Source organism: Strigops habroptila, chromosome 7 (genome assembly GCF_004027225.2).
Source record: "Strigops habroptila isolate Jane chromosome 7, bStrHab1.2.pri, whole genome shotgun sequence".
NCBI lineage: Eukaryota > Metazoa > Chordata > Aves > Psittaciformes > Psittacidae > Strigops > Strigops habroptila.
This window is the reverse complement of record NC_044283.2, coordinates 27,772,476-27,799,967: the sequence shown is the minus strand read 5'-3', so window position 1 is coordinate 27,799,967 and position 27,492 is coordinate 27,772,476. Positions and strand designations below refer to the sequence as shown.

Here is a 27,492-nt window from a genome sequence, read left to right as displayed (position 1 = left end):
GTGCTGCTTTGGGGGTTAGTACATTCTAAATCAGAACAAAAAAAAAAGAAAATCTTAGCAGTTCATTCTACCTTTAGTTAAAGTAGCAGAGAAGATGGATTTAAAAAAAAAAAAAAAAAAAAAAAAGAGACAAGTAATTCTGTTCCAAACTTCATACCTCTAGAAACTGGTGAAATACTGGAAAAAGGGACCACGTTTTTCCTAAAAGAAGGCCCAACATACACTTGGCAGTATTGATATCTAGGCTGCGCTGGTCCTTTTCCTGCAGAAAAAGGTCAAAAACCAGAAAATAACATAATCTCAGGATTTCTCACTTCCCCCACTACAGCTCACGCACACACGAAATAAATTAACAAATAAATAATAAATAGCAGTATCTGGCAGAGGTTTTTCATAAAACACAACTTCCTAGCAAAATTCCCTTCCCTGTAGCTAATGGCTTGCTATACAGAGGTGCTGCCTGACACAGACTTTCCCTAAAAACCTGTCACTGCTGTTGCAGATGAGGCATACACTCCTGTTTGTGACTTCAGACCTTTCCAGAAAGCAATGGCCATTAGACCCACACCCATGGTTCACATATGCCACTGCATATCCACACATCTCTTAAAAAAGTATCGCTGCACATATTTCCTGCAGAATTATTACAACTACATAAAGTTATTGTATTACAACTACATAAAGTCAGAAGATAGTTGAGTAGCTATCAAGTAACAGACTATGCAAGAGTGAGCCAAGGAGGTTCTTTGTTCTGTTATTCTACTGATTACATGAAATTCAGATTAAAGTAAGTATCAAATGAGCAAAGGGAACAAAATACACTAGCACATGGAGACCCAATTTTAGTTCAACACAGCAGTAGTGTATTAGGCTTAGGGGGGAATTTTTTTGTTTCTGCTAAGGAAAAAAAGCATCACTTGTACCCAACAGATCTGTCACATCTAATCAGTGGGAAAGTTAATATATTTGATAACACAACTTCTGCACATCTAAAAAGTAATGCATGTAGGTGTAAAATTTGATTTTGTTATTTTAAGTAGCTTGTCCATCGACATTTGTAGTCTCGAAATTAAATAAATTGTAGTGTGAGATGGAATGTACAACCTCACCCTTTTACGCCTTGCTTACAGCATTAAGCTACAAATTCAAAAGTTAATGAAATCACAAAAAAGAAAGTTCCACATTAGCTACTGTACACCTTGATCTCTCTGTATGTACTCATGATTGCAAAGTCTATGTTAAAACAAAACACGGATATAGGGATATCCAGAATACAAGGAGTGCCTCACAGAGCAGTGCAAGACAGCTACCCAAGACAGAGGGAACTGAACCCTATGCCTCACCTCTACAAGTGCACCTATTATATTCTGTAATATATATTCTGTATATATTACAGAAGTCACATCTTTATTAAAAAACAAGCTTGAAACATAACAGAATTGCCTTCTGTAGGAAGGATGTGGTAGAGCGAGATCCCAGTTCTCAGAGAACAGCTGGATGCCTTAGCCACAAGGTTATCCTCTCTTCTTGAAACCCATTTCATAAAAAATAAACTTTGATTCTAAAATTTTGTAGACCAAATTTTATGTGGGTTATGTCCAGCAGCTCTGAAAACATCAGAAGCTGGGTTTAGTGACCAGAATGTAAACCAAAAAGGACTTCACTCATTCTGATCTAGAGGAAAACAGTAAATTCCAGGATGAACAAAGCTTTTTAATTGGTAATAAAACTAAAAAACACACCTGCAAAGGCATTTTGTATTAATATGATACAAGTCTTTCACTTATTTCCAACATCAAATAGTTCTAAAAACTAATCCTCTTTCCAAAGCCAATTACACCTCTGTCACAAACACCTTTAGGCAGAAATGATACTGCTGTGGAGAATACATTTTACTTTCCATACTGTTTATACCCTGAATTCTTCCCACACACTCAAGTGTTAATGAAATCAGGCTCTGCCGCCTGTACTTTGGCTGTTTTTACATGCCTTACATTGTAAAGCTTCTACATTCTCTCTCTCTGACTACTGTTCAGAACAAATTATTCAGATAAGCCCTTTGTACCCACCTCCAACTGCCTAATGGCGCATCTGCTATGACAGATGCTCCAATCTCATTCTTAACATACATTCCAGATACTTACATTATCTTTCTTGGATACAGTGGAAATAATACATTGACAAACTGTGATAAATGTCAATATTTGTTTTACACTGATGATAGACAGCCTGAGATTTTTTTCCCCCTACATTTCAGATAAAAGAGCTGTTTAAGCCATGAAATACATGCATTTGTATGTTCTCAAACTTGGCAATGACAACAGCAAACAGGGAACGAGGAATGTATTTGTGCTTAATACCAACATATGGCATTTTAAATTATTTCCTCAAATCCATGCTGACTTGAATCATTCATACTGCATAAAACCTTGATGATATTTATTTTTATTGACAAACTAACTCTAAATACCAAATCGCAACAGATGCTTTCAAAAATTCTCTCTTAAAACTTCAGAAGTTTAGACAAGTGCTTTTTGCCATGGAGAACTTCCCTGAAATGATTACTGTTAGGATAGAAATTACACAATCTTCTGAATCAAAACCCCAAAACGCTCTCATCAGCTTTTTGCTACCAACTACTTCAATTATTCTGATAAAAATTATGAACAGATTTATCTGCAACATCTATACAAATATATCAGCCTTTGTCAGCCTTCATCTCTATTCTTACTGGATGCCATTCTCCTTTAGACTTCCTCTGGCTCCACAGTATTAGAAGTTCAATAATTCTATTAATCCACTATTGTTTTGACAATTCCCCTGTTGATATGCCTTTGACTTGCAGTTCTACAACCTGGGGTTTTTTTTGACCACAAATGATGTCACAGCATCTGTGTCTCAGTGTTTAAATTCTTTTTCAAGACCATCGTTTGTCACATCTATTTGGTACCTCTTGAATAAACTCCACCCATTATCCTCTTTTTAAGTTTCTGCACTTGCTATTGACAGGCCATCAGCTGGTACAGATTTGCTACCTGTTCCAAATATTCCATCAGTATCTTCCTTGCCTCTGTTAGTTATTTCTAGCCTTTGCATTTTATGTTGACCAAAATTGGCAGAATCAATCTTCACACAGCAAAGGAGGAATTAAGATGTTGACACAGCTTTTTTTTCCTCTCATACAAACTAATACCATGCATTCCAACATATTCAGCTGTAGGTTTCTTTGGTTAAAAGTGAGCTACTGTGAATCTCTGCAAGCTAACATGCAGAAAGCACAAATCTGAGTTACTTACGACAGACCTACCTACCAGAATTGCTATCAGTTCAATTTCTTTCTTATTTTTCTCATGTTATTTTTTTCCCCCACAAATTTTCTCAGTGCTTTTGGTTCTCCTGCACTGAAATCTGAGCTTCAGTTTTGCCTGTGATCATGTTTACGTTAAATCATCTGTACATTCCATCACATTAGCGAGATGGATGTCCAAATTCCATGTCAAAATGTTAATTTAGAAAATTAAAGTTCTTTTATTGCTTCCTTTAAGTAGGAGTAGTCCTATGCATATTATGGGTTCCAATACCAGGTACAGTTTTATTGATACATATTTTACAGTAGGAAGACTTATCTCAAGTATATTGTTTAATAAATACTGAGAACACCATTAATGACCTTCCAACAGTCTTCTGAACCAGTATTTATGTTACGTTATATCCAGCTTTTACCATCTTAGTTATTTTTACCACCTGCAGAAATGCCTGAAGTGCCCTCCTATTTTAAATATGTTCATGCTCACAAAATTCAAACAGCAAGAAGAAAAACCATGGTAATTATAACGCCAGTGGAAACAAGTGGCAAAGCTCCAATATGCAACAGAATAGGGCCTAAATGATTTCCCTGAAGTTACAAAATAGCTTGAAGCATAGAGGCAACAAAACATGTGAAAACACTAAACCACTGAACATCGAGCATCCTATACACACTTTCCTTTTCCAGTTCTGGCATTTATATATACTTTCTTAGAACATGAACACTCCCATTTGTTAGAAGCAATCTAGAGTGGCTTCTTAACAGAAACACACTTAGAAGTATACAGTCTTTCAATTATTACTTATGAAAGTAAAGTTTTAATTTCAGATGCTGGTCTTCCCCAGCACTTACCCGTGCAAAGTCAAATGCATATCTATAAATAAGTTTAAAATTGGTAGGTTCATTTAATAAAGATCTCAAGTAATCCAGAGAATTTCTCAATTTTTCTGTAGTATCACATCTACAAAAAAAGCACAAAATGAATTTAGAGTCTGCATTCTTATACAAACGTCCAATGCTTTAGAAAAGCATCTCTAACATGTATCCCCATAAATCTGTCCAAAATACTTCACTTTATACAAAGGCATGTTTATGAGTTTGTCTGCATAAAATGCCTTGATTAAACCCAGAGTGTGAAACGGATTTAGGTAAAACAGAAAAGTCTTACACTGGTACCCTGATAAAAAAATTGTTTGGCCTTGTAGAAAATGCACGCTCCGACAGATTAAACTAAGACATTGTCTACACATGGCAAACAACCAGCAAACCACAGCAGTGAAAGAATACTTCTATAGTTTTGCTGAAACTATAGAACTTCCCACACAGTTTTAGTGATTCTGTTCTAGAAGGTAAGTCAAAACACAGTTCTTTCTCCAACTCTCTGTGAAATATGTGATTATTCAACTACGCTTATGTTAATTATGCCACAAAGATAAGCTCTCAACTAGAGAAAGCAACTCTTAGAACATGACAATGCAGAGTCACAGAAAGGGTTTGTATTATTTGGCATTTTGAACTACACATGCTCTAACAACATACCAGTACCTAACAGATAGGTCCAATCCAGTGACAAAGACAGATGTCCTTGGGGACAAAAACAGTGCTGAACCTCACGACATTTCTGTTTTCTTGAGACGGCAGACATTTTAATCCAACTGTATTTAAATGCGCAGCTGTCAGGTTTCAAGTTGTCTCTAGGTGGGCATATCACCATAAATAGGACCAAAACCATACAGCTTTCACTCCACGGCAGAGCTCTCCACTTTAAGTGCTATGAGTCAAAACATCAAAGCCTGCTTTTTCTAAAAACTGGGTTTACAATAACAAGCGTAAGAGGTTTTCCAAAGCACTTACTGTAGTGATGTCATCCCTTTTAACCATTCTTGTAATGTAAAGTAGCCCATATTTTGTGCATCCAACTTCCATGCTAGTACAAGCATAACTACCTGAAAAGAATTAACAAAAAGATCCACACATTATTCAAATAACTACTGTTTAGTAGGCTACAAACACTTTATTCATCTAAATGGGATGTTCCAATCTTTGCTGTACTATTTTAAAAGTTAAAAAAACTGAAAATGACAAACCTGTACATAATCTGAAGAGAAGATAACAGTGTAAAGATACAGTGAACATCCACCCAAATTACAAGTAACCACCTTGCTTTAAGGGAGCATGTACAGCCAACTAGTGAGTAGTACAACAAGGAAGATGAGAAGGTACAAAAGCTACAGAAAGGGCTCCCCAAAACAACTACAAAAGTTAAGTACCAGTATGACGACACACCACATTTGACATCTGTTGAACTCTCAACTAGATGAACGCCAGTTGCAATCCATGAGCTCTGAAATCCAATTATTCTAAAGTTAACCGTGATCCCACCTGAAACCACCTATTCCAGGATACCATCAGCCTACCTATAAGCAGGTCTGAACATGCAGTTTAATTCCAGTAGATGTTAGGTAAAGCTAGATGAACTAACATTAACATACACCAAAGCAGAGGTTGATACATAAATACTTCAGTTTTGCCCAAAAAGAACTGGAGTCCTTCTCACATCTCACACAGAAGACTGAAGCAATAAAGAATTCAGATGAAGTGATAACTATCTTATTCAGGAACCCAAGAAACCACTTTTGATAAATACATGGAAAAACTTTCAGGACAACTGACCCTGCAGACTAGAAGAAGAAAATAATTACGTCATTTAAAATTGCAACTCAGCCATTAACTAGCTAATGTTAGTACAGCTCTATACGGATTTAATGCAAAATCAGGACACCTACTTATATAGCAAATGTTTGCATAAATCTCAAGGGTTTCTTATACTAATAAACTCCATAATTAGCTAATCACATCTTATATTTCCAGTAATCTCTCAAAACCACAATTCTCATTTTACTTAGAGATAACTCTTTATGAATCATGCAGAAGATGGGCCTTGTGTATACATTTTAAGAGCAAAAATTAAGCACTAGGAAAAAGCCTGTAAAAGGCACTATTCATATCTAAATTTTATTTACTTACATATACATATACAATATATATATGTTGTCACATATATGTATGCTGTTATAGATATCCCTTATTTGTCTTTTAAAATGGCAAAATGGGAGTGCTAATACTGCTCAGAGTTTTCGAAATCTTCTCTCCTAGAAAACCCAAAGCAAGCATTACTTTATAGTTCTGTAGTTGCTACAATAAATCCCCAGTGTTGTCTCATTGTTCCTAAAAAGACAGCCAGCAGCTTTTTTTTCCCCCTTTTATTTAAAAAAACCCTCAAATCTCTTTTTTGGGAGGGTGGGAAAGTGAAAGAAGAGGTGGCAGCAAAGACTAATTGAGATTTTACAGGTTGACGGTTTGAGGTTTAATATAAAAGCAAGTTGTTTCTAAATGTGCATATAAACCAACCTGGTTTATATTTCTTTATTAAAAGAAAAAAAAAAAAAAAAATCCCAAGTGTTATTTTAATTCTTGACAAAAAACATAAGAGATAGGAGATTGTCTCACGTGCATCAGAAGAGATCAGGCATCTTTTGAACGGACTTTGAACTTACATTTTCTGGTTCAACTCCAATGTCTTCACAAAATTTCTCCATACCTTCTGGCCCTACAATGTCATCAGTGCCTGCAAACAAAATATATTTTATTTATCTCTGAAAATTAAAGCAGTCTGACCTTTACAGCACAAGAGAAATGCAATCACACAGTACAACCTCAACTTCTGTACAGTTTGGGGTTTTTTCTTTGTTTTGACACACAGTAAATATTTCCAGACTTACTGTCAGACTTGGATACACTTAAATCTTTGCCTCACCTTTGGAAACAGAGACAGAAAAAATGTACAAAAACTTTTATTTCCTAACAATATCCTTTATTCTACTCATCTACTGAGATAATCTTGCAAGAGTAAATTAATAAGATCTTTAAGAATGCACTTAGGACTAGCAGAACATCCACATATTATTACCAGGGTTAAATGGGTGGACAGTGGTTAGTGAAACTCCTTTCTTGGCTTGAACCTCTATATCGCAAGATCATATCACATAAAAATGGAATACATAGCTATACAGGATATAAGACATCATCGTTCTCAGAATCTCCTTTATTGTCTCAAACACTATCTATATAGCATTTTCTACAAAAAAGAACCTAAAATAAAAATCTTGTGCTCCTGTTTGTTCATATTGCTATACCATGGCCACACATTATCTGAATTTTAGTAATTGCAGGGGGAAAGACGACATGAATTACAGCTATTTCTTTACCAACTTAGAAGGGTGAAAAAGATGAAAAATACAGATGCTGTTTAAATGCGCTATCATTAAAACATGCTGTTAAATAAAGATATTTGTAATTTCTATAATACTCTTGAAAAAATTATACAGGCATTAAGAATTGCACTATGCAATTTAATTTTTTTAAGTAAATTTTAAGTATCTGGACTATTTTGTTAGAGTTATTTATTATGTTTCATTTGGGGAAAACAAAACCCAAAACATTAAAGGCTGAAATGCCTACTTTTATCCTACATAAAGATCACATGTGCAAGAAAGAGATCTGTTTTATTATCAGGTGACCTACTATTCTAAAACAACAAGGTTTAATTATATCGTTTCCCATTTTCTCGTGACATCCTCTCACAGTTCTCAGAGTGTAAACAACAGTTTTTAGAAAGGCTCATTCTGTAATGTAAAGACACACGAGGGAAAAAACCTCAAAACAAACAAATGCAGTGTCAACTGTCTGCATATAAAAAGGAGAAGATTTATGAAGCAAGAACACAAAGTAGATTATTCTTTGAAAATTAATTTTTAGAATGTTACTGAATACTGTAAACAGAATCATACTCTCCGCTTTTCTCTGTTTTATCTTGGTGTATGCATCCAATGGAAACCCAAAAGTTCTTTCATATACAGCCTTCCTTTCATCCCTTCTTTCCATGAAAGTCTTGACAAAAATGAGTTATCCCTGTTGCTAGAGTAAAAAAATAAATCAGGCTAGTCAGAAAGGCAGAGAATCTAACAGGTTAGATTTGGCTTGAATTTGTCTGAATCTCCTCTCAGAGACTGCCACAGACAAGTGAGATATCAGAGTATTTGATTTAGTTTATATGATTTTATTAGAAGAAAAAATATTATCACATTAAATTAAGTCACTCTTCATTATGTAATGCCTGAAGAAAGTTCTCATACACGAGGGCAAAAAATACTTCAGCCTACCTTCCCTATACCTTGTGATATAAAATTATATAAAAAGATAGGACCAGTATGGGATACTTGAATTTATACACTACTTTGCTTGAAACCATATGCACCAGATTCAGCAGGAAAAAAAAACAAATTAATGTTACTACCTGTCCCACCTTTAATTAAAAAAAACCTAACAAAAAACAAATTAAAAAACCCCCCAAAAAAACCCAAACAACAAAAAAAAAAACCAAAAGACACACTTGTGAAGCTTAATTCTGTACTATTCAGCACTAACATGGCAGACAACAGAACTTCTAAAGCCAGAGAGGTAACACCACTTTGGAAAGAGGTACAGCTTTAACTACAGATTTGAATAATAAAGTATGTATGTTCTAAAATATTTTTAGTTACACACTTTCTGCATTCTTTTTATAGAACGAAGACAAAGACAAAACTGCCCCTTGAACCCTTCACACTACACAGAACATAAGAAAAGCTTCTTTCAGACTTTTACAAAAACACCTCTACAGTTATTCTTGGAAAAGATCAGTTAATGCAATTTTTTTATTCCAATGTAGATTGAATTGTTATTAGGAAGAAATTTGCATTTCACCCTTACCTGCATATTCATAGAACCATTCTAAGCACCTCTTACTTGAAAAGACTTCTTCCTCTGCTTTTATTCTAGACGAATCATATTTTCTATACATACTTTAAAAAAAAGAAAGAGAAACAAGTAATTAATTTATCAATTTTTTAAAAGCAATATTTTAGTCAAAAGACACTATAAGCAGCGTTAACTCATGAACAATTTACCCAACATTCTGTCCTCATAGCCAGTCATTTGGGATACTGCTTAACAGAGCTAGAACCACTGAACCCGAATACTGTGTTTGTTCAGTCTGTCACACTTCAACTGATTCATAATCATTATCCATGTACATGAACTTTCTTTACAACAGATACAGACTAGTTCAAATTCAAACCCAAACTGTTTTGTGTAAGTTCAAGTAAGACTTGTGCACACTGTTAGTAACCACAATCAACTGATGGGCTGCAACTTGGCTGAGGGTCTAAACCTAGAGTAATTTCAAGTCACAGTGAACACACATACTTCATGTACTTTGAATTATCAACTAAGAACTACACATACTCTTTTTGCCTCCTCGAAAAAATCCTCTAGAAGGCATAAAGGTCAAAATAGACATGACCCACGCACACATTATTCTAAAGCCTAGAAGTTAGTAACAGAGAAGAACCATGGAGAACAGGTTACAGGTCCTCACTGCCAGTAACTCAAGGAACTTCATTCATCATGGGGTAAAGTTATCTGAAAAGCTAGATCCATAGTGTTCCTTCCCCCCAGAGAAGGCAAAGTTATGCTCTGCTTTGACAAGAAGCATAAAGAATTTTAACTACATTCAGGAAACAATGCTGAATGTAGTCTCCTGAATTTAGTATCTGCAACACCTAAAGCCTGGAAGGCACAGCAGAAGTTGATGAGTTACTCCACCCTGTTTAGACTGCTCTGACACAGACACACTATCATTTGTGCTTGTTACCAGAAAGGGACTCAGCAGTTCAAGCAGTTGTTCACTGCTGCACATGCATTCTCTGATCCATTTCCACCACTCTGCAGTAGCCTGGACTCATACTGGCTGAAAAGAGCCAAGCAACAAATGGCTTAGATTAGCGGAGGTAGCCAAGGATGGCTCTGTGATTGTTCCAACCATGCAGCTCTTCCTCTTACAGTGTCAAATCCTGCTGAGGGAGGACAACAAAGTGGCTAATTGGTTCAAGGAGAGTTTGGAAACAACCTGGTGAAATTAATTTGGAGTTGATTTCATCATCATTTTGTTCTTCTAGAAAGACATGCAAAAGATATCTATACTTAGGAGGTTAGAGTACACCGATCCCACTATCCTTCACCTAGTTATAAGCTATGAGGAACTGTAGCTAGACATTAACAGCACACAGATCATTACAGTAATTCAAAAAACTGCTTAGTGTTTACTGTCATAGTTCTTTTAAAGCAACTATCAGAAAAGTAATCCTGATCAGAGCAAAATGATAAATTGCTAATTGAAAGACAAATACAAATGAGGCTTTTAAGAAATTTCAAGATGGAAAGAAAAATTAACACTGTACTGAAACACACTGATCTGCAGTTAATTGGAACACTGCAGAAAAATGCCAGCCACGTGTCTCAAACATATATATTCATATAACCACCATTTGCAGGTTTGTTTTTTGTTTTGGATTGGTTCTTTTTGTTTTGTTGGGGGTTTTTTTGGGGGGGTTGGGTTTTGTGGTTGGTTTCTTTTTTCATTTTCATTTTGAAAACAGCTTAAACAGTGTTTTCTCTCTGAACTACCTACTTGGTGTAAGCTTTATTGCAGTTGCAAAGGAACAGGCTAACAGCACTGCCCAGTAAGTAAACAACGAAGCCACAAGGTAGAAGTCAGAGTTGGAACGATTTATTTATTTTGTTAAAGATCTGATAACTTAACATTCTCATACTTGCAGAATGACCTGTGATTATGAAAGACCTACCCAATATTTTTTAGGCTGTTCTGAATTCAGAGAAATCAAAAAAACATCTTGAGACAAAGAAAGGAGCCATTCTGCCACTTTGGCAGAAGTTTAATTATTCCGTAAACCCTTTTTTGTAGCAAACAAACGTGACAAACACAACTGGAATACCAAATTGGAAATTGACTGTAGCAGGAGCTAGTCAACATCTTTATTCTATTCTATTTATTCAAGAATTCTCTAAGAGCACTGCTGGGATCTAGGACATGCAAAGCTAATGTGGTTCCCAAAGACAGACATTCATCACAAGACTCTGTTCTTACAAAGGGATGATAATCTAGTGCCTTGCCCTGCTTGTTCATGGAACTCATCAGCACGTTCACTGTCAGTATGTGAACAGTGGATCTGGGGAGGAACCTTCAAGAAAAATTTAGCTCTATTAGAGCTCACAGAGCTCTAGGTCGCCCAGGTATTTCAGAAAAAGGATTCCTGCGCCTACATGTGCCAGAGCTAAATACTGTAGCCTGAACCAAGACACCAATGACAGCAGCATGTGTAAGAGGAATGGTGAATGACAACAGAATAAAACCAACCCTTTTTATATATTCACTGCATCTATATATAGCAAGTTATCACAGGACTAATACTGTGCTTAAAGCTAAGGTCAATGTTTCGGAACTGCAGGAAACAATATTCATTAGGAAGTCTATGTGACCACCGTATGGCAAAGTAACTCCAAGCAAAACACTCTGGCCTCAAACTCATCATTGTTCAAAAACCTCAATAACTGACCAACGGAGTTTGATTTTGAGAAACCAGAACTGATCACAGAACTTCCAACCTGTGCCAATAAGAGAAATTACTTCACAAATTCAGAAAATAAAATCGGACAGAAAGTAATTTTGAGCTATCCTAATGTCTGCTACAAGCTAATTAGCCAAACATTAATTAGAAGTGCAGGTGACACCGTATCACATTTGTAATGAAAACGCATTGCGCACAGCCAGAAGCATAAAACCATGCAACAAAAATGGCTGGATGAATCTCAAATGCCTTTTGCTCAACGTAAAGAAACCAACAGCAGATCACACAGTCTGCAAGACAAGGCTCATTTGAAAAGGAATATAACAGAAATGAGCAACACCAATGCAGACCCACTGTCAGTGATCTCTCACATATAAAAGAGGAAACCTGTTCCCTCCCTGCTGACTCCAACCACCAAATGAGTTTCTCTTTCCCAGCCTAGCCAAACCAGCTAGTTCTATTATCAAGAGACTCCTAATCCCTGAAGTGCTTGGTGAAGCGAGATAAGCAAGGAGTAGACAAGTATCTGACATTACAGCCTAGGACAACTTGGTCCAATTCTCACAGCAAGCGCAACCTGCAAGCACAGGGTAAAGGTGATTCCAAAGACTGTGTCCTCTGAACTATCACTAAACAGAGGTGATTGTCTCAAGAACAGTACGTCCAGAGGAGAAAACCACGAACTGCCAGAGACATCTGGCATTCACTTTGTATCCTAGAGTATTTCTCTCATCTTTGGCGTTTTTCTGTACATAGTGCACGATGACGCGCCTTGTCTTTGTGCTAAGGACAGCGTCTCTTGCTACACAGACATACAAACTGCCAGAGGACACAGGGTAGACATCTGAACATTTTGGGAGCACCAAACATCTACTGAACAGATCTGAGTTTCAAACAGCAAGCCCTCAACAGTTCACAGCTTCCTCAAGACAAACAGCCCCAGTACCCTCAAACAGATGCACAACCATTATGCTGACCATGTTACAGTTTATTTGCTTATCCATTGATGGTCTGTAAGAGGAACCTGCAGAGTTTCAGCCACACAGCTGAAGTGAAAGAACATCCTGCTCCAAGTCTAGAGGAGAGGGGGAAAAAACTGGCAGGGCCGGGAGGAGAAGCAGTAAGAACCCCACACACACCTTCCATAAAAGAAGGGCCAACAGGTATGCCTGGTATTTTTGGTATCAGAATTCGTACTACTGTCAGAGAATGCCGACACTAGAATAGGTTTGCTAAAGGGTGTTTTCTCCATCATCAGAGCTAGAAAAGTGCGTGTAGAACTTTTTCCCAGAGCATCCACTATTCCTATCACTACTGGACAACAGTGAACTCTGGGACTTCAATTTAGAATGACCCTTCCATTTCTGAACCCTGACACACTACCCATCAGGAAAAAAAGGAAAAAAAAAATAAAATCTGCCTATGGGCAAAGAGCACATATTTGTCTCTCAGATGAGATACACATGCAGCTCAAATTACTCAGATAAATATTTGCTTGAAAAATAATGGTTTTTATTAGTTTAGCATGACACTGTCAGTGTCAGAACAGTAACAGCAGACTTAACAAAATATTTCTTCATATTATAACCTATATTCCCTTAAGGAGCATTTAGTTTTTTCTCTAACAGCTATTTTACCTACTAGACAGGAAAGAATGTGGGACACGGCAGGGAAAAAGCAACGTGAAATTAACCTGCCCAAGTTTTATAAAAGTGGTATCAACTACTTAACCACGTTTAAATGAAGTTATTTTCTCAGAAACACTTGCATCTCCAACATGACCTAAGAGCTGACTCATAACATCCATTTTTAAACTTATCTTTGAAATATTTGTATGAGCTAGTGAATTGTAATGTCCATGCAATAAAGATGAGACAATGCAGTTTATAATTGGAAGTGGTATAGATAGATGTAACCAAACTAATTGAGAAAAACTAACTGTCTAGGCCTTTCATCATCCATATATTTTCCCCATTATTTTCCTCCGTCTGTAACTGATTTGGTGGGAAAGAAAAAGCATGAAAATTCCATCCAGCTATTAAGGGTTAACCAGGCAAGTCACCATACATGGTCACTGCCAGCAAAAGAACAAGGTCGTGGTAATTCTCTTCGATCTAGTGAAGCCTTCACAAGTTTGGTCATCTACTCCTGCTCTGAGCATGCTCCAACTGCACTGACATTTATTAGAGCTCCACCTACCACAGCAGCAATTCTGGGCTGTATGGTTCCAGAATACTCAAACTGAGATCAGTGAAAGCATTGAGTTTAGGTCACACAAAACACTCTCTTGATATGGAAGCTGATAATAGCTCATTTAAGGGGGAGGAAAAAAAAAAAAGGGTAACAGTTCATAAAGGTAGGTCAAAAGTTAACCCCTCAACAAGATGTACAGCCTGGTCATGTCAGATGGTCGGCATTTACTGAATGAAAACATTAAGAAATTTACCAACAGTAGCTTTGTTTCTATGCAATCAGAACTTATTCAAAACCTTTACCTCATTTCGTCCAAGCTTCAAACTGAGTAACTAATTGCTTTCAGATTATTTATATTTTGAAAGATGCAAACTTTTGCTTGAAGAAGATGCCCCCTACTACTTCCGTTAATTCTAATTCATTAATATAAAATTTTGGCTGAGAATTTTCATCAGTGCAGCTCAATGAAAATATTATTATAAAGCCTTACCTGTTCAGTCACATTTATGATTTTAGCAATAGTTTTATAACTACTGTAGTGGAAACAGGGGGGGCAGGGAAGAGATGTTTTACGATTTGCAAGGCACGACAAAGTCTGTCTAAAGCAACCCTCAGCACAAATGTACTTGACTGGTAAGTTTTATGAAAAAATATGTTTTATTTCTCCCTATTTTAAGACTTACAATAATCTCTAAAGTTTAAAAATAATGTTTTGAACTTCATCAGGCTTAGTTAAGGAGCAGTATGTATAACAGTATACATGCTGAGTCACACGTCCAGTTTAAGTTTCTTCAGAACTATTAAGCCAAGTTCACTGAAAAGGTGTGCAGGACTGCACGGGGCAGGACCAAACCAGTTAGTAAATGACATCAGAACAAAAAAACCTCTCATCACTGAAGGTTGTGAAAACTTCCAAGGTTAATATGCTCCCATTTTACTTTCCCATGCCAATAAGTGTGTCGACTGTGATTTGAAAACATACATTTTTCCACTACAGCATATGGAGCTTATTACTCAATAAAGAAAATCTACTTTTCATATTAATAGACCCTTATGTGGTCCATACACACATAGAAGATAAATTAGACTCTAGATCTAATTGTTTGAAAACGTAACTTTCAGGGAAGCAGACAAATATTCCTAGTTTTCATCCTTCTAAGGTCTAAACATCCATTATTGTAAGATTTTTGCCCTCAGCATGATTCTGGAATAAGAAGCAGAATTATTTTTTAAATGAGACTATCAGAAAGAAGACGTTATATTATATAGCTCAGCTTTCCCTAAGGAAAAAAGCCAGTATTTGGCTAGAGGTTGTGTAACAGATAAACAGCATTAGATAATTACACAGTGAGGACTATATTCTTACCAAGCAAGTATCTTTACATGAAACTTGCTTTACCTTTCCTAAGACCCTCAACAGAGTGATGGAAGAGCATATATGCAGAAAATCTATTCTCAACTCAAATTTGAGAATAGCCTACACCATGAGAGTTCTAAGTACAATAAAGTCAAGACTGTGATACTGGGAGGAAAATACAAACTAAGTCTTCAAGTCACTATGTTCTGGTTAATGCGTGCTGAACTATTTACTTCCCATAGCTATCCTTTAAAGGTAGAATAAATTTTACTGTAATCCAGAAACGAATACACCAAGTTCTTTTCACTATACATCATCTGGTATAAAAACTCCCTCCCACTGAAACACTGCATTCACAGTTCAAGCTGACTTTATGAACATTAATTAAGGGAATTCAAGCTCTTATTATGTAAGAGTGGGATGTTAAAGAACATGTTTGGAATCTTTGTTTTCCCTAATCAGTCTATGCAAGAGATCAGCATTTCCAAATAACTTCATTAACAACTAGATTTATTCCTATAAGTGTTTTTCCTCAAAAGCCAGTGTCATTATTCCACTAATCCTTCCAAGATGAGGCTGTAACGCTAACAGCCTGGAACTGAGGGTGAAAACTATTATAAGCTCCCTGGTATCAGATGTGTTCAAGTTTATGAGTTTAAGAGCCTTTAGAAATCGTCCTCTCCTTCGGCACAGAGGCCTGCTGAAATAAACTCTTTGGAAAGAATACATATCTCAAAAATATTCCTGTCATAGTCGAAGAACACACCACAAGTAGCAAAGACTGAAAATACCACCCAATAAAACCATCCAAGACAGGATTTAAAAAAAAAAACAAAAAAAAACAAACAAACAAAAAAAAAAAAACACCAAACACAAAATAATTTCCTTTGGATGGACAAACCAGGAGGAATTATCAACATTTGGTCGCAGCTGTGATAACACTGCTAATGATAACAGTCCTTTGATAATCTTCAAACTATTACCTAACACTTTCCCACTGAAAACAAACAGGAGACTTGCAATTACTGAATTTATTTGTTAATGTTGCTCCAGTAAGTTTGCCATTATAACTGAGAAACATACAAAACTTACGACATTCCATAAGCATTTGAAGTGACAAATTACCTCTCTTAGGAAATACAGTCTCTGCTGCAGAGAACATGTATTTTTTCATTGGAAGTAGACATTCAAGAACAGACACTGACTACCTTTTTTGCTTAATACAGAATCCACAGGCTAATGTCTCTTGAAGGCTTATCCTGAGTTACTAGTTACTAGTTTCTAGACGTCCACCTCTAAAACAGATGTGATTGATAGTAAAGAACTGGTCCTAGAAGCCCCTTATTCCATGAACTGGCATTGCACTAACCATACTGGTTTTATTATACACAGCATTCTTTGCATACAGTATAAGAGGAAACAGCTTCGCAAATAACTAGGTCTGCTACAGCACACTGCTGTAGATTCCTGATTTCAGATGTATTTCTGTTTGACAAACTGAGATGTCTGACCTCCAAACGTGTCAGGCATAAGCTCCGCCTGCCAAACATGCATGGCAGTAGGAGACAGCTTGCTCTTTGTCTAACTTGTTCACAGAAGGTTACAGCCGCATAAGCCAAATTTGAAGAAACCCTTCCTTCCTTGAAAGAAAATAGAGATCCAAAATTGAGCTGAATGTTCAACAAATGACTTCATATTGCCAGTCATGTTGAAATAAAAACTGTTTTCTTGAAGACCAAAACAAAAGAAACTTATACACTGGGAAGCAAAGAAAGCCCGCAAACCTTTAGAAGTTAAGAAGGAAGACATAAAAATTGGAACCACATCAGACAAGGATATTCCTCCTGTGGCCCATGACCAGCAGATCTGGTTTCACCTCCACTTGTAAAAGCAGGCTGAGGTCTTCCTTTCAATAAAGCCTTACATGGCAGCAGAATGAAGACTACAGCTGTTACTTATAAACTGAAAAGCATATATATATATAAAAAATCCTTCAAACATATATATATAAAATCCTTCAAATTATGCTTTCAAAAAGCTCTTAAAAATTATTTTATATCTACTACTTATAGAGTAAGAAATCAGTTTCTTCTCATTTTCTTATTTGAATTACACAAATCAGTATGTCTTACTTACAGACAACCTTACTTTTCTAGGGCTTTTGGGTTGTTTTGTTTTACCAGTGTCTTGGCAAAGGGAGATAGAGTTAAATTTCATGAACCTCTCTACTTAAGATTCTAGAAACATTCTGTCCTTGTTTCGCTTCCATATTGTACACATATATTTGAACGAGCTGTAATGTCCTCTATCAACTATTCAGCTTTTGTATATTATTATTTCTGAAAAACAACAAAATATATTAAGAAGTCATGCTGCTTTTTTGTTCTTGCTAGTGTTACGTACACAAAGCAATGAAAGGGAGAGTTGAAATCTCTTTCTTCTTCTCCATCAACAGATCATTTAATAAATTCCAGTGCAGCTACAGTTGTGCAACCTTATCAAAGACAATGGAGTTATAGAGGCATGACCAGAGGCTTAATTTGGCTACTAGCATTTTTCTTACTCATGCTAGAGAATAAAGAGGAAAGCACGCAGCCTGATTGCAGGCTGACAGTTAGGAGGGAACTGCATCTTTTTACCTTCCTGAATTACTTGTTATGGAAGCATGTGTTTTCCGAGCCACCAGTAATACATGAATGTAATAGAGCTCAAATTCTACTGACAAGACCCAGTGGCAAACAAAACTTTCTGGCTGTATACCTCACTTTTCAACATCATGACAGTCCTGCACCTATCATGCAGGAGCGTAGAGTCCTGTACGCCCACAAGTTCTGAATTCAGTGCACATAAATAGTAACTACCTTGCACACAAGGAACACATTCAGTGTGCTCCATTTTGAATGACTGCGGCTGACTGAACATACATATACTGAAAATCCAACACTTGGAGAACTCTCAGCTATGCAACTCCTATACCAAAAGAATACACCGCTTGCGCACACAGTTACAACCCACTTGCGCTCCTGCTGCCCAGAGGAAAGCTGAGCAGCACTGCCTCAGTCACCACTCCAACTGACTACCACCTTGCCTGGGCAATCTTCACCCTTCCCTTACACAACCAGCATCTACTCACAACATGACAGGGAGAAACTTGGCAGGACTTCAGGTTAAGAAGTGAGTGGACTACAACTACATTCACTTTTCCAACAGGCTGTAGATTGAGAATGCCCAATCCATATCTTATACATGTATACAGGAAGATATTACTGTATCTCTTCAAAGTTGTTTTTGAACAAGCAAGTATCTCTACTTTGACGGCTGGCAAACTAGAACAAGAAGTTCGCTACAAGCTTCTTGTACAACTAGAAAAAGGTGAGATGCAAACTGAACCTAGATATGCTTCTCGATATCCCACAGTGCAATCACAGGCTATGGTTCCACACTGAGAAACCAAGCAAATTTGAATACCGTTTCCATTAGTATTTAAAAACATGATCATATCAGCTATTCAACTTTAGATATTCCATCAGTCTTAGCTCATGGTAAGATGACATACCCATCATGTCTACTTTTCTTAGCAGATAAATCATCTCCTGCTGCAGGTCTCCTCTTTTTCCTTGGAGGCATCACTTTACTAAAGCAGTCTGATGAACTGCAAGACCGGAGACTTCCTACAGAGGGAATTAAAAACACCAGTACAAGAAATGAAACTGTTGCAGACCAGTTAAACTGTGTCCACTAATAGGCATATTACAAAGGGAATGGAAGGGAGGAAGTCAGTGTATTTAAAAATTACAAAAGAAATGGTCTCCTTTCAATAGCAAAATCCATCTCACTTTTACATGGTGTTCTATGACCAAATTTCAGTTAAGGCCAAAAGTACTATACCAAAATGTACAGTAGTGCCAGTGCTACTTCAGTATAACAAAAGGCAAGAATTGAGATTATCCTGAGGAAGTATTTAAGTCCTTATTTTTAGTCATTTATTCAAATGAGAACTTCTAGACGCTGTTCATTACTTTTTGAAATACCGATGTGACTCAAACCCTAGAGCACCTACCTCTAGAAAACAGAATCTCTTCCCCAAGGTTTTTATGATACAGAGAGCAAGGGGTAGGAAAGGTTTTGTTTGTTTGTTGTTTGTTTTTGTCTTTGTTTTCTTGGGGGGAGGAGCGGGACGGGGACAGGACAGGACAGGGGAAGAGACATTCAGCAACCACAAGGGGAAAAATAAGTGGCTGTCTGTATCATTTGATCTGGATAACTCTCAAACAGTGAAGGTCCTCAGGTAGGAAACAGCCAATTCAAGACGCTGATGCCAATCAAGTGGCAGTCTTTCCCTCCCCTTCTCTCAGCTACATACTTCTATGTCTCTGGTGACTCTTCAGTGTGCCAATCCAGCTCACCAAACCTGTAGATAATTAACCCAAGCAAAAAAGAATAACAACCTTCTGTACATTAGCACAAGAAAGAGCAGAGGACCAGCCCTTTTGACCACAGCAAGTCATTAAATTGCTTTTGCTGTCTCATGAAAACAGTAAGCTAGCACTCCAGGCAAAATTTTGTCCTACTTTCATATACTGAAGACCACATGGACACCTGAGAAAGGTGTGTGAAAGAGCAGCTCACAGAGCTATCGTAACTTTAAGTGTTACACAGAGAATTTTAAAAAGAAAGGAAGAGAGAGGTGAGGTATAAAAATCCAGACACAAAGCAATGCCAAAGAAATTTGCAAGAAAATATGAAGAACTCCAGCATGCCTAAGCTACCTTCTCTTAGCTTCAACAGCATCCAAGTTTAGCTGTGCTTTATTAAGATGCCCACAAAATCTTTTAAGTCACAGCACAAAAGCAAGCAATAAAACTTTGACTACTTTTTGACACCACGGGAGCAGAATGAAATTAGAGGCCCAGTTCCCAACAAATACTAACGGCAATCTTTTGCTTACCTATTCTTCGTATCTTTGAAAGCCTCTCTCCTGTTATAGGAGAAACACATGTAAGGAACCTTACAGCCTCACAGGCTTTGCTACATGTACTATATTTTAAACATGCACTGAAACTATTATACATATCAAACTATGGATTTTTCTAGTATTAGGCAAGATGTTCAAACTAGTTTTCACATCAAGATGAACAATTTGGTTTCAACTAATAAAGCTTTTGCACTTGGTATGCCTTCTTTAGTCTTACCTTTATATTCATTTCTATTAACAATAAAATTAATCTCTCTAATTCAAGAAATACTCTTTCCAATTAGTTCTTCCTTTATGTTCTTTTTTCATTTTTATGGTGAAGCTCCCCCACCCCAGCATCCTCCCAGGAAAGTATGGCAATACCTACACTGTTTTAAGAGTATTGTAATACCAAATTATTATTTAACCAGTTATCAAAAAAACTTTCAAGCATTATACCCCATAAACTACTATCACAAGAAAAAATCATAATGGCTGTATCAGGAGAATATACTTCTGGAATATTACAAAAGGAAATTAACTATAATAATATTTATCTTCTCCTCCTCACCAATATCTGATACATGTGAAACAGGTAAGCCAGACACCATCAAGAACTCACAGTACGCCAGATGCATTTTACTACCCAGATTAAACAAACTAAGGAACCTGACCTGCTGAATGTCATTTGTTCCATCTGATTATGCCTGCAAATTAATGATACTGCAAAATGGTATTCCCATAAGTTATTGAAAGTGTGATGCTCTATGGCTTTTTAGATCGATTTTCAAAGACTTTGACAGTATTTTTTGAAAACCTACACAAACTAAAAACACTTAATATGACAGCAGAATTTAACAGATGGCTTAGAGAGCGCCGGACTTAGACACACACTAAACTTAATAAATGAAAACGTGTGCTAATGAACACCTTGTTTTGGAAAACACATATGTACTTGAGTACAACCTGTAGCTATCTCCTTCCTTCGAGAGCAATTTGAATGGTTTTAAATGCCTTTCTTTGAAAAAAGAATCACAGGCACTGGATGCTGGTAAAATCCAAGGAAAACCACCAACCCATCCTAGGTTTGTCCAGTTTACTAGTTATTTGGTTGTGAAAAGAAATATGCAAGGCCTCTGTGAAAAGAGAAGCATAGCGAAAGCTGAAAACAAATAAACAGAAGTAAAAATAAAAAACTGTTACAGAACACAAAAATTATTTTGGCAGATCTGCAACCCCATACAAACCGAAGAATTTAACCCAAAAATTCCTGCTTAAAGTCTTTTCCTTGTTAAATGACAGGACATTTTTAGGAAGATAGCTTAAGTAGTTTTAAAGGCTTAAACTGATAAGAGAATTCACCGTAACCCAATTTCTCCAATGACTCATATGAAAACCTTGTACCCTTTCTTGGTTTGAATGTATCTAGTTGCAGCTCTCAAGCTGACAGAAAAATGAAGAAAAGAGATAGCTCAGAAATTGTAAGTGGCTATTAAATGCACATGGACATCCCCTCACACACAGACACACACAGACACCAGGTGGACAAACATATTGTACATGCTTTCAGAGATTTAATATCTTAGTATCTGAGGCTTGGACCAAGCTTCACTATGTTTTAACTGCTGAATGATCTCTAAAGTACTAAAAAACACAGTACAAGACTGTTACTTCAAAAGTATTTCCTTTCATTACTAGAATTAGTACACTGAATTTGAAGGGCAGTTAATCTCCCTGCAACAAACTGAAAATATTGTTGGGGGTTTTTTTGCTAATCTTTCATTTCCATCTAAAGCTAAAAGCTATCAGAGAGTTTGGGTCTTTTTGTTTAAATTCTCGTGATTACTTATTTTACAGTACAGGTCACTAAGTACCATCAATATTAACCCCTCCTACACAGAGCTTTCTAATTCTACATGTAATTTCTAGATCTAGCCTTTCACAATTAATTGCACTTCTCAAAGGTCTGATCATCTGCAAACAATCATGCAGCTCCCTCTGACTTCATGCAAAGTTTGACAGGAACTTTACTTACCCAGGGCTGCTTCTCTGATGTGATTATCTTCAAAGTTTCTTACTCCTGGGTCTCAACTCAAGATTGGCAGAACCCTTCTAGTTCTCACTGGTTTTTTGACACTTGAAGCTAGCATTTGCAAGATAGAGCCTCCAAATGGCTGCTGAATAGGCCAACATCAGCCAAAAGCCTGCCGAGTGTAAATGTTGTTTGCCAAACATTCTATTCAGTACTTCCAAATTTGCAGGAGACAATTTGCAGGAGACAAAGCTACCAAAGGGAAAGATCAACTTAAGAGCTAAAATTCACCCTAGGAGATTTAAAACAATATGCAAGATAATCGCCACAAAGAGGGACACTCCTAGAATAGCAACAAAACCAGAACAAACAAAAAGAAAAAACAGAGGTCAATAAAAAAGAATTCTACAAGGAGGTCCCTGCAGAAGTGATTTGCAGACATGTAATTTTCACCTTCTCTCTAGATAATGCCTGTGAATAATCCTGCTCTTCTGATGCTTAAGCAGAGGGATGTTTCAAACAAAAAATAATTAGAAACTGTGAATGCTGAAGCAATTGGAAGGGTATAGCTGCTTGTTTAACGATGCAACAAGACCACAACAAGCACAAGTTAGCAATCAGTATTTTTCAGATACAAGATGAGAAAATGAAGATACTCGTCAAAACATCAAACAACTTGCAATCTTGTTGTAAAAGGAAAAGTCACTTTCTCTGTCTTGAATTCCACACTACAGAATTGCTTTGGACTCGAGAGGATTTTTTTTCTCTAAAACAACAAAAAAAATAGTAAAGGCAAAGGTAATTTTTTTCCCCTACAAGCTTCAAGAACAGCAATGAAGACATTACCTCCTTCTTTTAAATAAGCCAAGTGACAACAGGAATTGTACTTTTACTTTTAAAGACATTTTAGTCTGGATAGGTCAGTCACAATTTAAGCTATTATAAGTTACTAGATTTGTAGTTATGACATAAAATCAACTTATTTCAAACTCTAGAGAGTTTTCCAAGTTAATGCTTACACATACTAGAAGAAAAAGGAAGTGTTTACAGAATCCAAATGCCTGCTTTTCTTACTCTTACAAACAGCTTTAAAGGCTAAGGCTCATGACATTCCAGCCTACCTTATTTTTCAGATAAATAGATGGACACTGAATGCTGACACATTTTACGAAACTGCAATCATTGTAAGTGCCTGGAATTTTGAAGCGAGGTCCATCTTTGCTCCCAAATCACTGAAGGAATTTTGCAACTGCCACTCGCTAGCTCTTTGTTAAGATCTGATTCCAGAAAAGAAATCTGTCAAATACTTAAAAAAGATATAATTTGCTTTAACTCATTTAAATGTCCAGTATATATACTTAGTTCAGAAACAACTGCTTTGAAATAAATGCAATATGCATTAAAAGCTCATCATAACTATTAAATTGGAATACTCAGGGTTTTTTAAATAGCTGTTAGAAATCTCAACTAAATTTAGACAGGATGATTTATTAAATCATCCCAAAAGCAGGGCCCACAATTTAGTATCATTAGCCAGGATAATTATGTCAGAAAACAAATAGTCATCTGGAAGGATAAGGCTTGCTCCAGATGATTCAGATTGTTAAAAAAAAATTTCAAAACTAAAAAGAACCTAAACAAACATTTTAAGATGAGTTTGGCAACACTCAAAGAATCTTTTGCTACAGAGTTATTAACACGACTTTCAAATGAGTTCTGGACACAGAATCTCAAATTCACAGCAGCTATGCAGTTCTATAAACTGCCTAACAAAATTAATAGGTCACTATTAATAGGACACTCTTACTGTGCAGTCACTAATACTGGAAAATAGAAGTTCCAGAAATTTAGGCACATCAAAATCAAACAATTTACATAAGCCTCTCCAGTAAGATGTTTCAGAAGTGTCAAGTCCCATAAAAAATGGGCACAGGAGACTACATCATACTATATTCACAATAGCCAAAATAGCTCCTTGCCTGTGTATTTGTCCTCACATGAGGAAAACCAAGCACAGACTTTGACTGAATTCACCTGGGAGTGATGCAAACACTAGGGCTTCATCTTTTTCTACAAGGAAACATAGACGAGGACAGAAGCATAAGAAATACTGCACAGAACTCTGAAGATGAGCAGCCTGTCAGTATCAACCTCTGCTTTTGGTTCTCATTTCATACTTGTTCCTGGTTTGGAAGGTTCTTTTCTGACTATTGTAAAAATTTACTGGGATTTTCTGCCCACTCATTCAATGGGCATGTTTAAGCTTTTGAAACAGCTTAATTCAAGCAACAGAATCAAAGCAATGAGTGTCAGTATAAAGCAGTTCATCAAGACCAGTAACATGTTCAGAACTTTCCAACAGAGATAATCAGAGCTCTGAGGCTATTTTCTTACACTGGCCTTTATGAACGAAGTGCTAGGCAAGAAATAAGACAAATTCTAATTGCACACCTACTCTTATTGATTGATTGGTGACAGAAAGGAACTACCTCAATGCTTCACAACAGCTTTTTGTAATCAAAAGTATGCAAAGAATGTATTTTCATACATGGAATCAGTATGTATCTGTGCTTAATTTGAGCACCTCGATCTCAAAGTGGAAAATTCCAAGTCTCCATCGGGAGATGGGAGAGGACATTAAGTTCTAACATACAGACAATAAAATCTCTAACTGTCTTGATCTACCTGCCTCAACTTTTTCTGCAAAGGTTTTTCATTTGCATGATCAGCTAATTTCAAGTATCAAATCACTAACCACACTGAAGGAAATATTTGATAGAAGCCTCTTCTGGCTAGGGTAAGACAGTTCAACTATGAAACAAAGTCACCTGTCACAGTATGGCAGAGGGTACATAAGCCCTAAGTGAGCTCTGTCCGATCCCAAACAATGCAGTCCTATGCATCAATTCTCACTGCTCCAGGCTAAGAATGTGCTAGATTTGTAAGTGTGTCCCAGAAATCTCGAGGAGAAGCTGACAGCTCTCTCCACTTTCTGAAGCACTCAAGCTAACATCAGCAAACATAGCCAGCACCTCAGGATAGAAAAAAACTTTGAGACAGATGGTAGGACAGATATGGTCAGTTTTAAAGAACAATTTGGCTTAGCAATCAGGGCTTGAAGCCAGTAAGTTATTTTCCTTCCTCCTTAGGTACCATGCCTGAAACACAGAAAGGAAGGAAGAAAAAGAAATCAAGGAAGACACCAGCTCATAAGTTACAAGTGCAAAAGGAGGTAACGAAAGTTACAAGATATCAAGTCACAGAGCACAAATGTTGAGATGAAGGCCTTCAAAAACAATGACATTTTATGGAACAGAAAACAGATCTGGCCTAATAACAGATCCTTAGACACCAAGAAAATCTGCACAAGAAACAGGAACAACCTGTATCAAAACCACTCAAGAAAAAAGCTGGATTGTTTGGAGCACAGCATTTAAACTCGGTCACAGGCATCACAATAGCCACAAGAGGTCTTGCTTCTGCTCTGTTCTCACTAATGCTCCTCCAAGAGTCAAAGCACTGTAAGCATATGGATATTCTGCTAGTCTAATGGGTTGAGTCCAAGGAGTGAGAGAAGTTTTTCATGAAGGCTTCTAAACTACTTACACTAAGAAATAGTAAAATGACAGATACTGCTGAAGCCTGCGAGAGTCCTTCACAACTGGATAAATTACATGAAACACAAACATCTATTCTGAAGAAGATTTAAAAAAATCCTGGCACTTCTGTTGTAAAACTCCTTTAGCTTTCTCAAAATACAACGTTCAATGATGTTAGAGAGACTTCTTTGATGAAGCGTGCTTAAATTGTTTCAATCTATTTCTACTACATCCCTATTAAATACCTGTCTGATGATCGTCTTGACCAACGTCCTCTGTCAGATTCTGCAAGAGAGTGGGAATGACACAGTTAAACAAGATGGTGAACTTCACTGTTCAGCCATGTTTTTAACCTTTATTTGATATAATTCACCTTAATTACTTAAGAAGCCTCTAGCTAAAACTGCAGAGCCTTTGTGTTTTCAGTTCATACTAATCTAAGAAGTTACCCTTGCAAATTTGGCTAAACAGTTCAAGCATAATCTTAAAAAAAAAAAAAAATTCAAATTATTTAATCAAAAACATACCAAACTATGTTTCAAGAGTGGAAATAACTGTCCATAGGACGGGGAATTTTGCACTGTTGTACTGAACAATTCCACTAATAAATGCAGTATTAGAAAGATTGAGTTTACATCAGAAATGGATTTGCTTAAGGATAAACACATACAAGTGTTCTAAAGAAAACTGATTAAAACCCAACTGAAATCTTTTGCACTAAATTTGCAGCATACACACAGAAGCCACATCAGCATTTCCAGCTATGGTTGCCATAAAACAAATGTAAATGCAGAGCAGACAAGCAAGGAAAGTCTCCAAAAAAATCCTGTTTCACTCTTTGCATGGCTACAAGAGGACAGCTTGTCCATTCAGTATGTTTTCCAAAAGAACCAGGAGAAATTGGATAATGATGATGATTACCGTTATTTGATATATCTAGGAAAGCTTCTTCTGTGGACACATCATCTAAACCCAATGCTGCAGTGAACAGTGCTCAAACTCCACTCTGATCCCCAGACTATAATCTTCTGCCTTTTACTAATACTACTTATTTCTTAACAGATTCAAAACCTACAGCCTCTCATGCAAAAATACAGTCATAATTTTTGAAAGTGTAATCACTTCATGATTTCAATCACAAAACATTCTGGACTAAAGCCCCAGCTATTCTGCTAAGAGAAAATGGCAAGTCATTACCAGCCTATTGAGGGTGTGGTAAATCTTGTGAATATTTGCCAGTGTTGATAGGTGAGAATTCAGTTGAAAATCTAGAGGGGGGGGGAAAAAGAAAAGGTAAGTTTTAAACTCTCTGGTTTCCAGCTGCAGCAAGCACGATCTTCATATGTTCTGGTCATTTAAGAAAAACACCACACAACTAAGAAATAAAAGCCATCTCCATACTTTTTCAGCATCAACATTTTCAACACAAGTGGAATAAGTGAAACCTGCAAAAGACATCCTAGATATGCATTTTTATTTTAAGGTATGGATCACCCTCAGCAAAACAGAACTATGGCTAACT

General features: G+C 36.7%; 1 protein-coding gene across 15 annotated transcripts in view; it reads right to left on the bottom strand.

The window, feature by feature from the left end:
• The window catches only part of DCUN1D4 (defective in cullin neddylation 1 domain containing 4), a 42,062-nt gene that overhangs the window by 4,898 nt on the left and 9,672 nt on the right, over nucleotides 1–27,492 (bottom strand). For 6 of the 15 annotated variants that reach the window (XM_030493438.1, XM_030493452.1, XM_030493444.1 and 3 more), the window contains 9 exons: nucleotides 27,168–27,238; nucleotides 26,216–26,255; nucleotides 20,334–20,363; nucleotides 18,942–19,056; nucleotides 9,119–9,210; nucleotides 6,865–6,935; nucleotides 5,162–5,253; nucleotides 4,160–4,268; nucleotides 158–262 (listed from right to left, as the gene is read on the bottom strand). In XM_030493438.1, the coding sequence (XP_030349298.1) occupies nucleotides 158–262; nucleotides 4,160–4,268; nucleotides 5,162–5,253; nucleotides 6,865–6,935; nucleotides 9,119–9,210; nucleotides 18,942–19,056; nucleotides 20,334–20,363; nucleotides 26,216–26,255; nucleotides 27,168–27,238 (725 nt within the window). The other 9 variants (XM_030493441.1, XM_030493439.1, XM_030493447.1 and 6 more) reach the window with 9 other exon arrangements.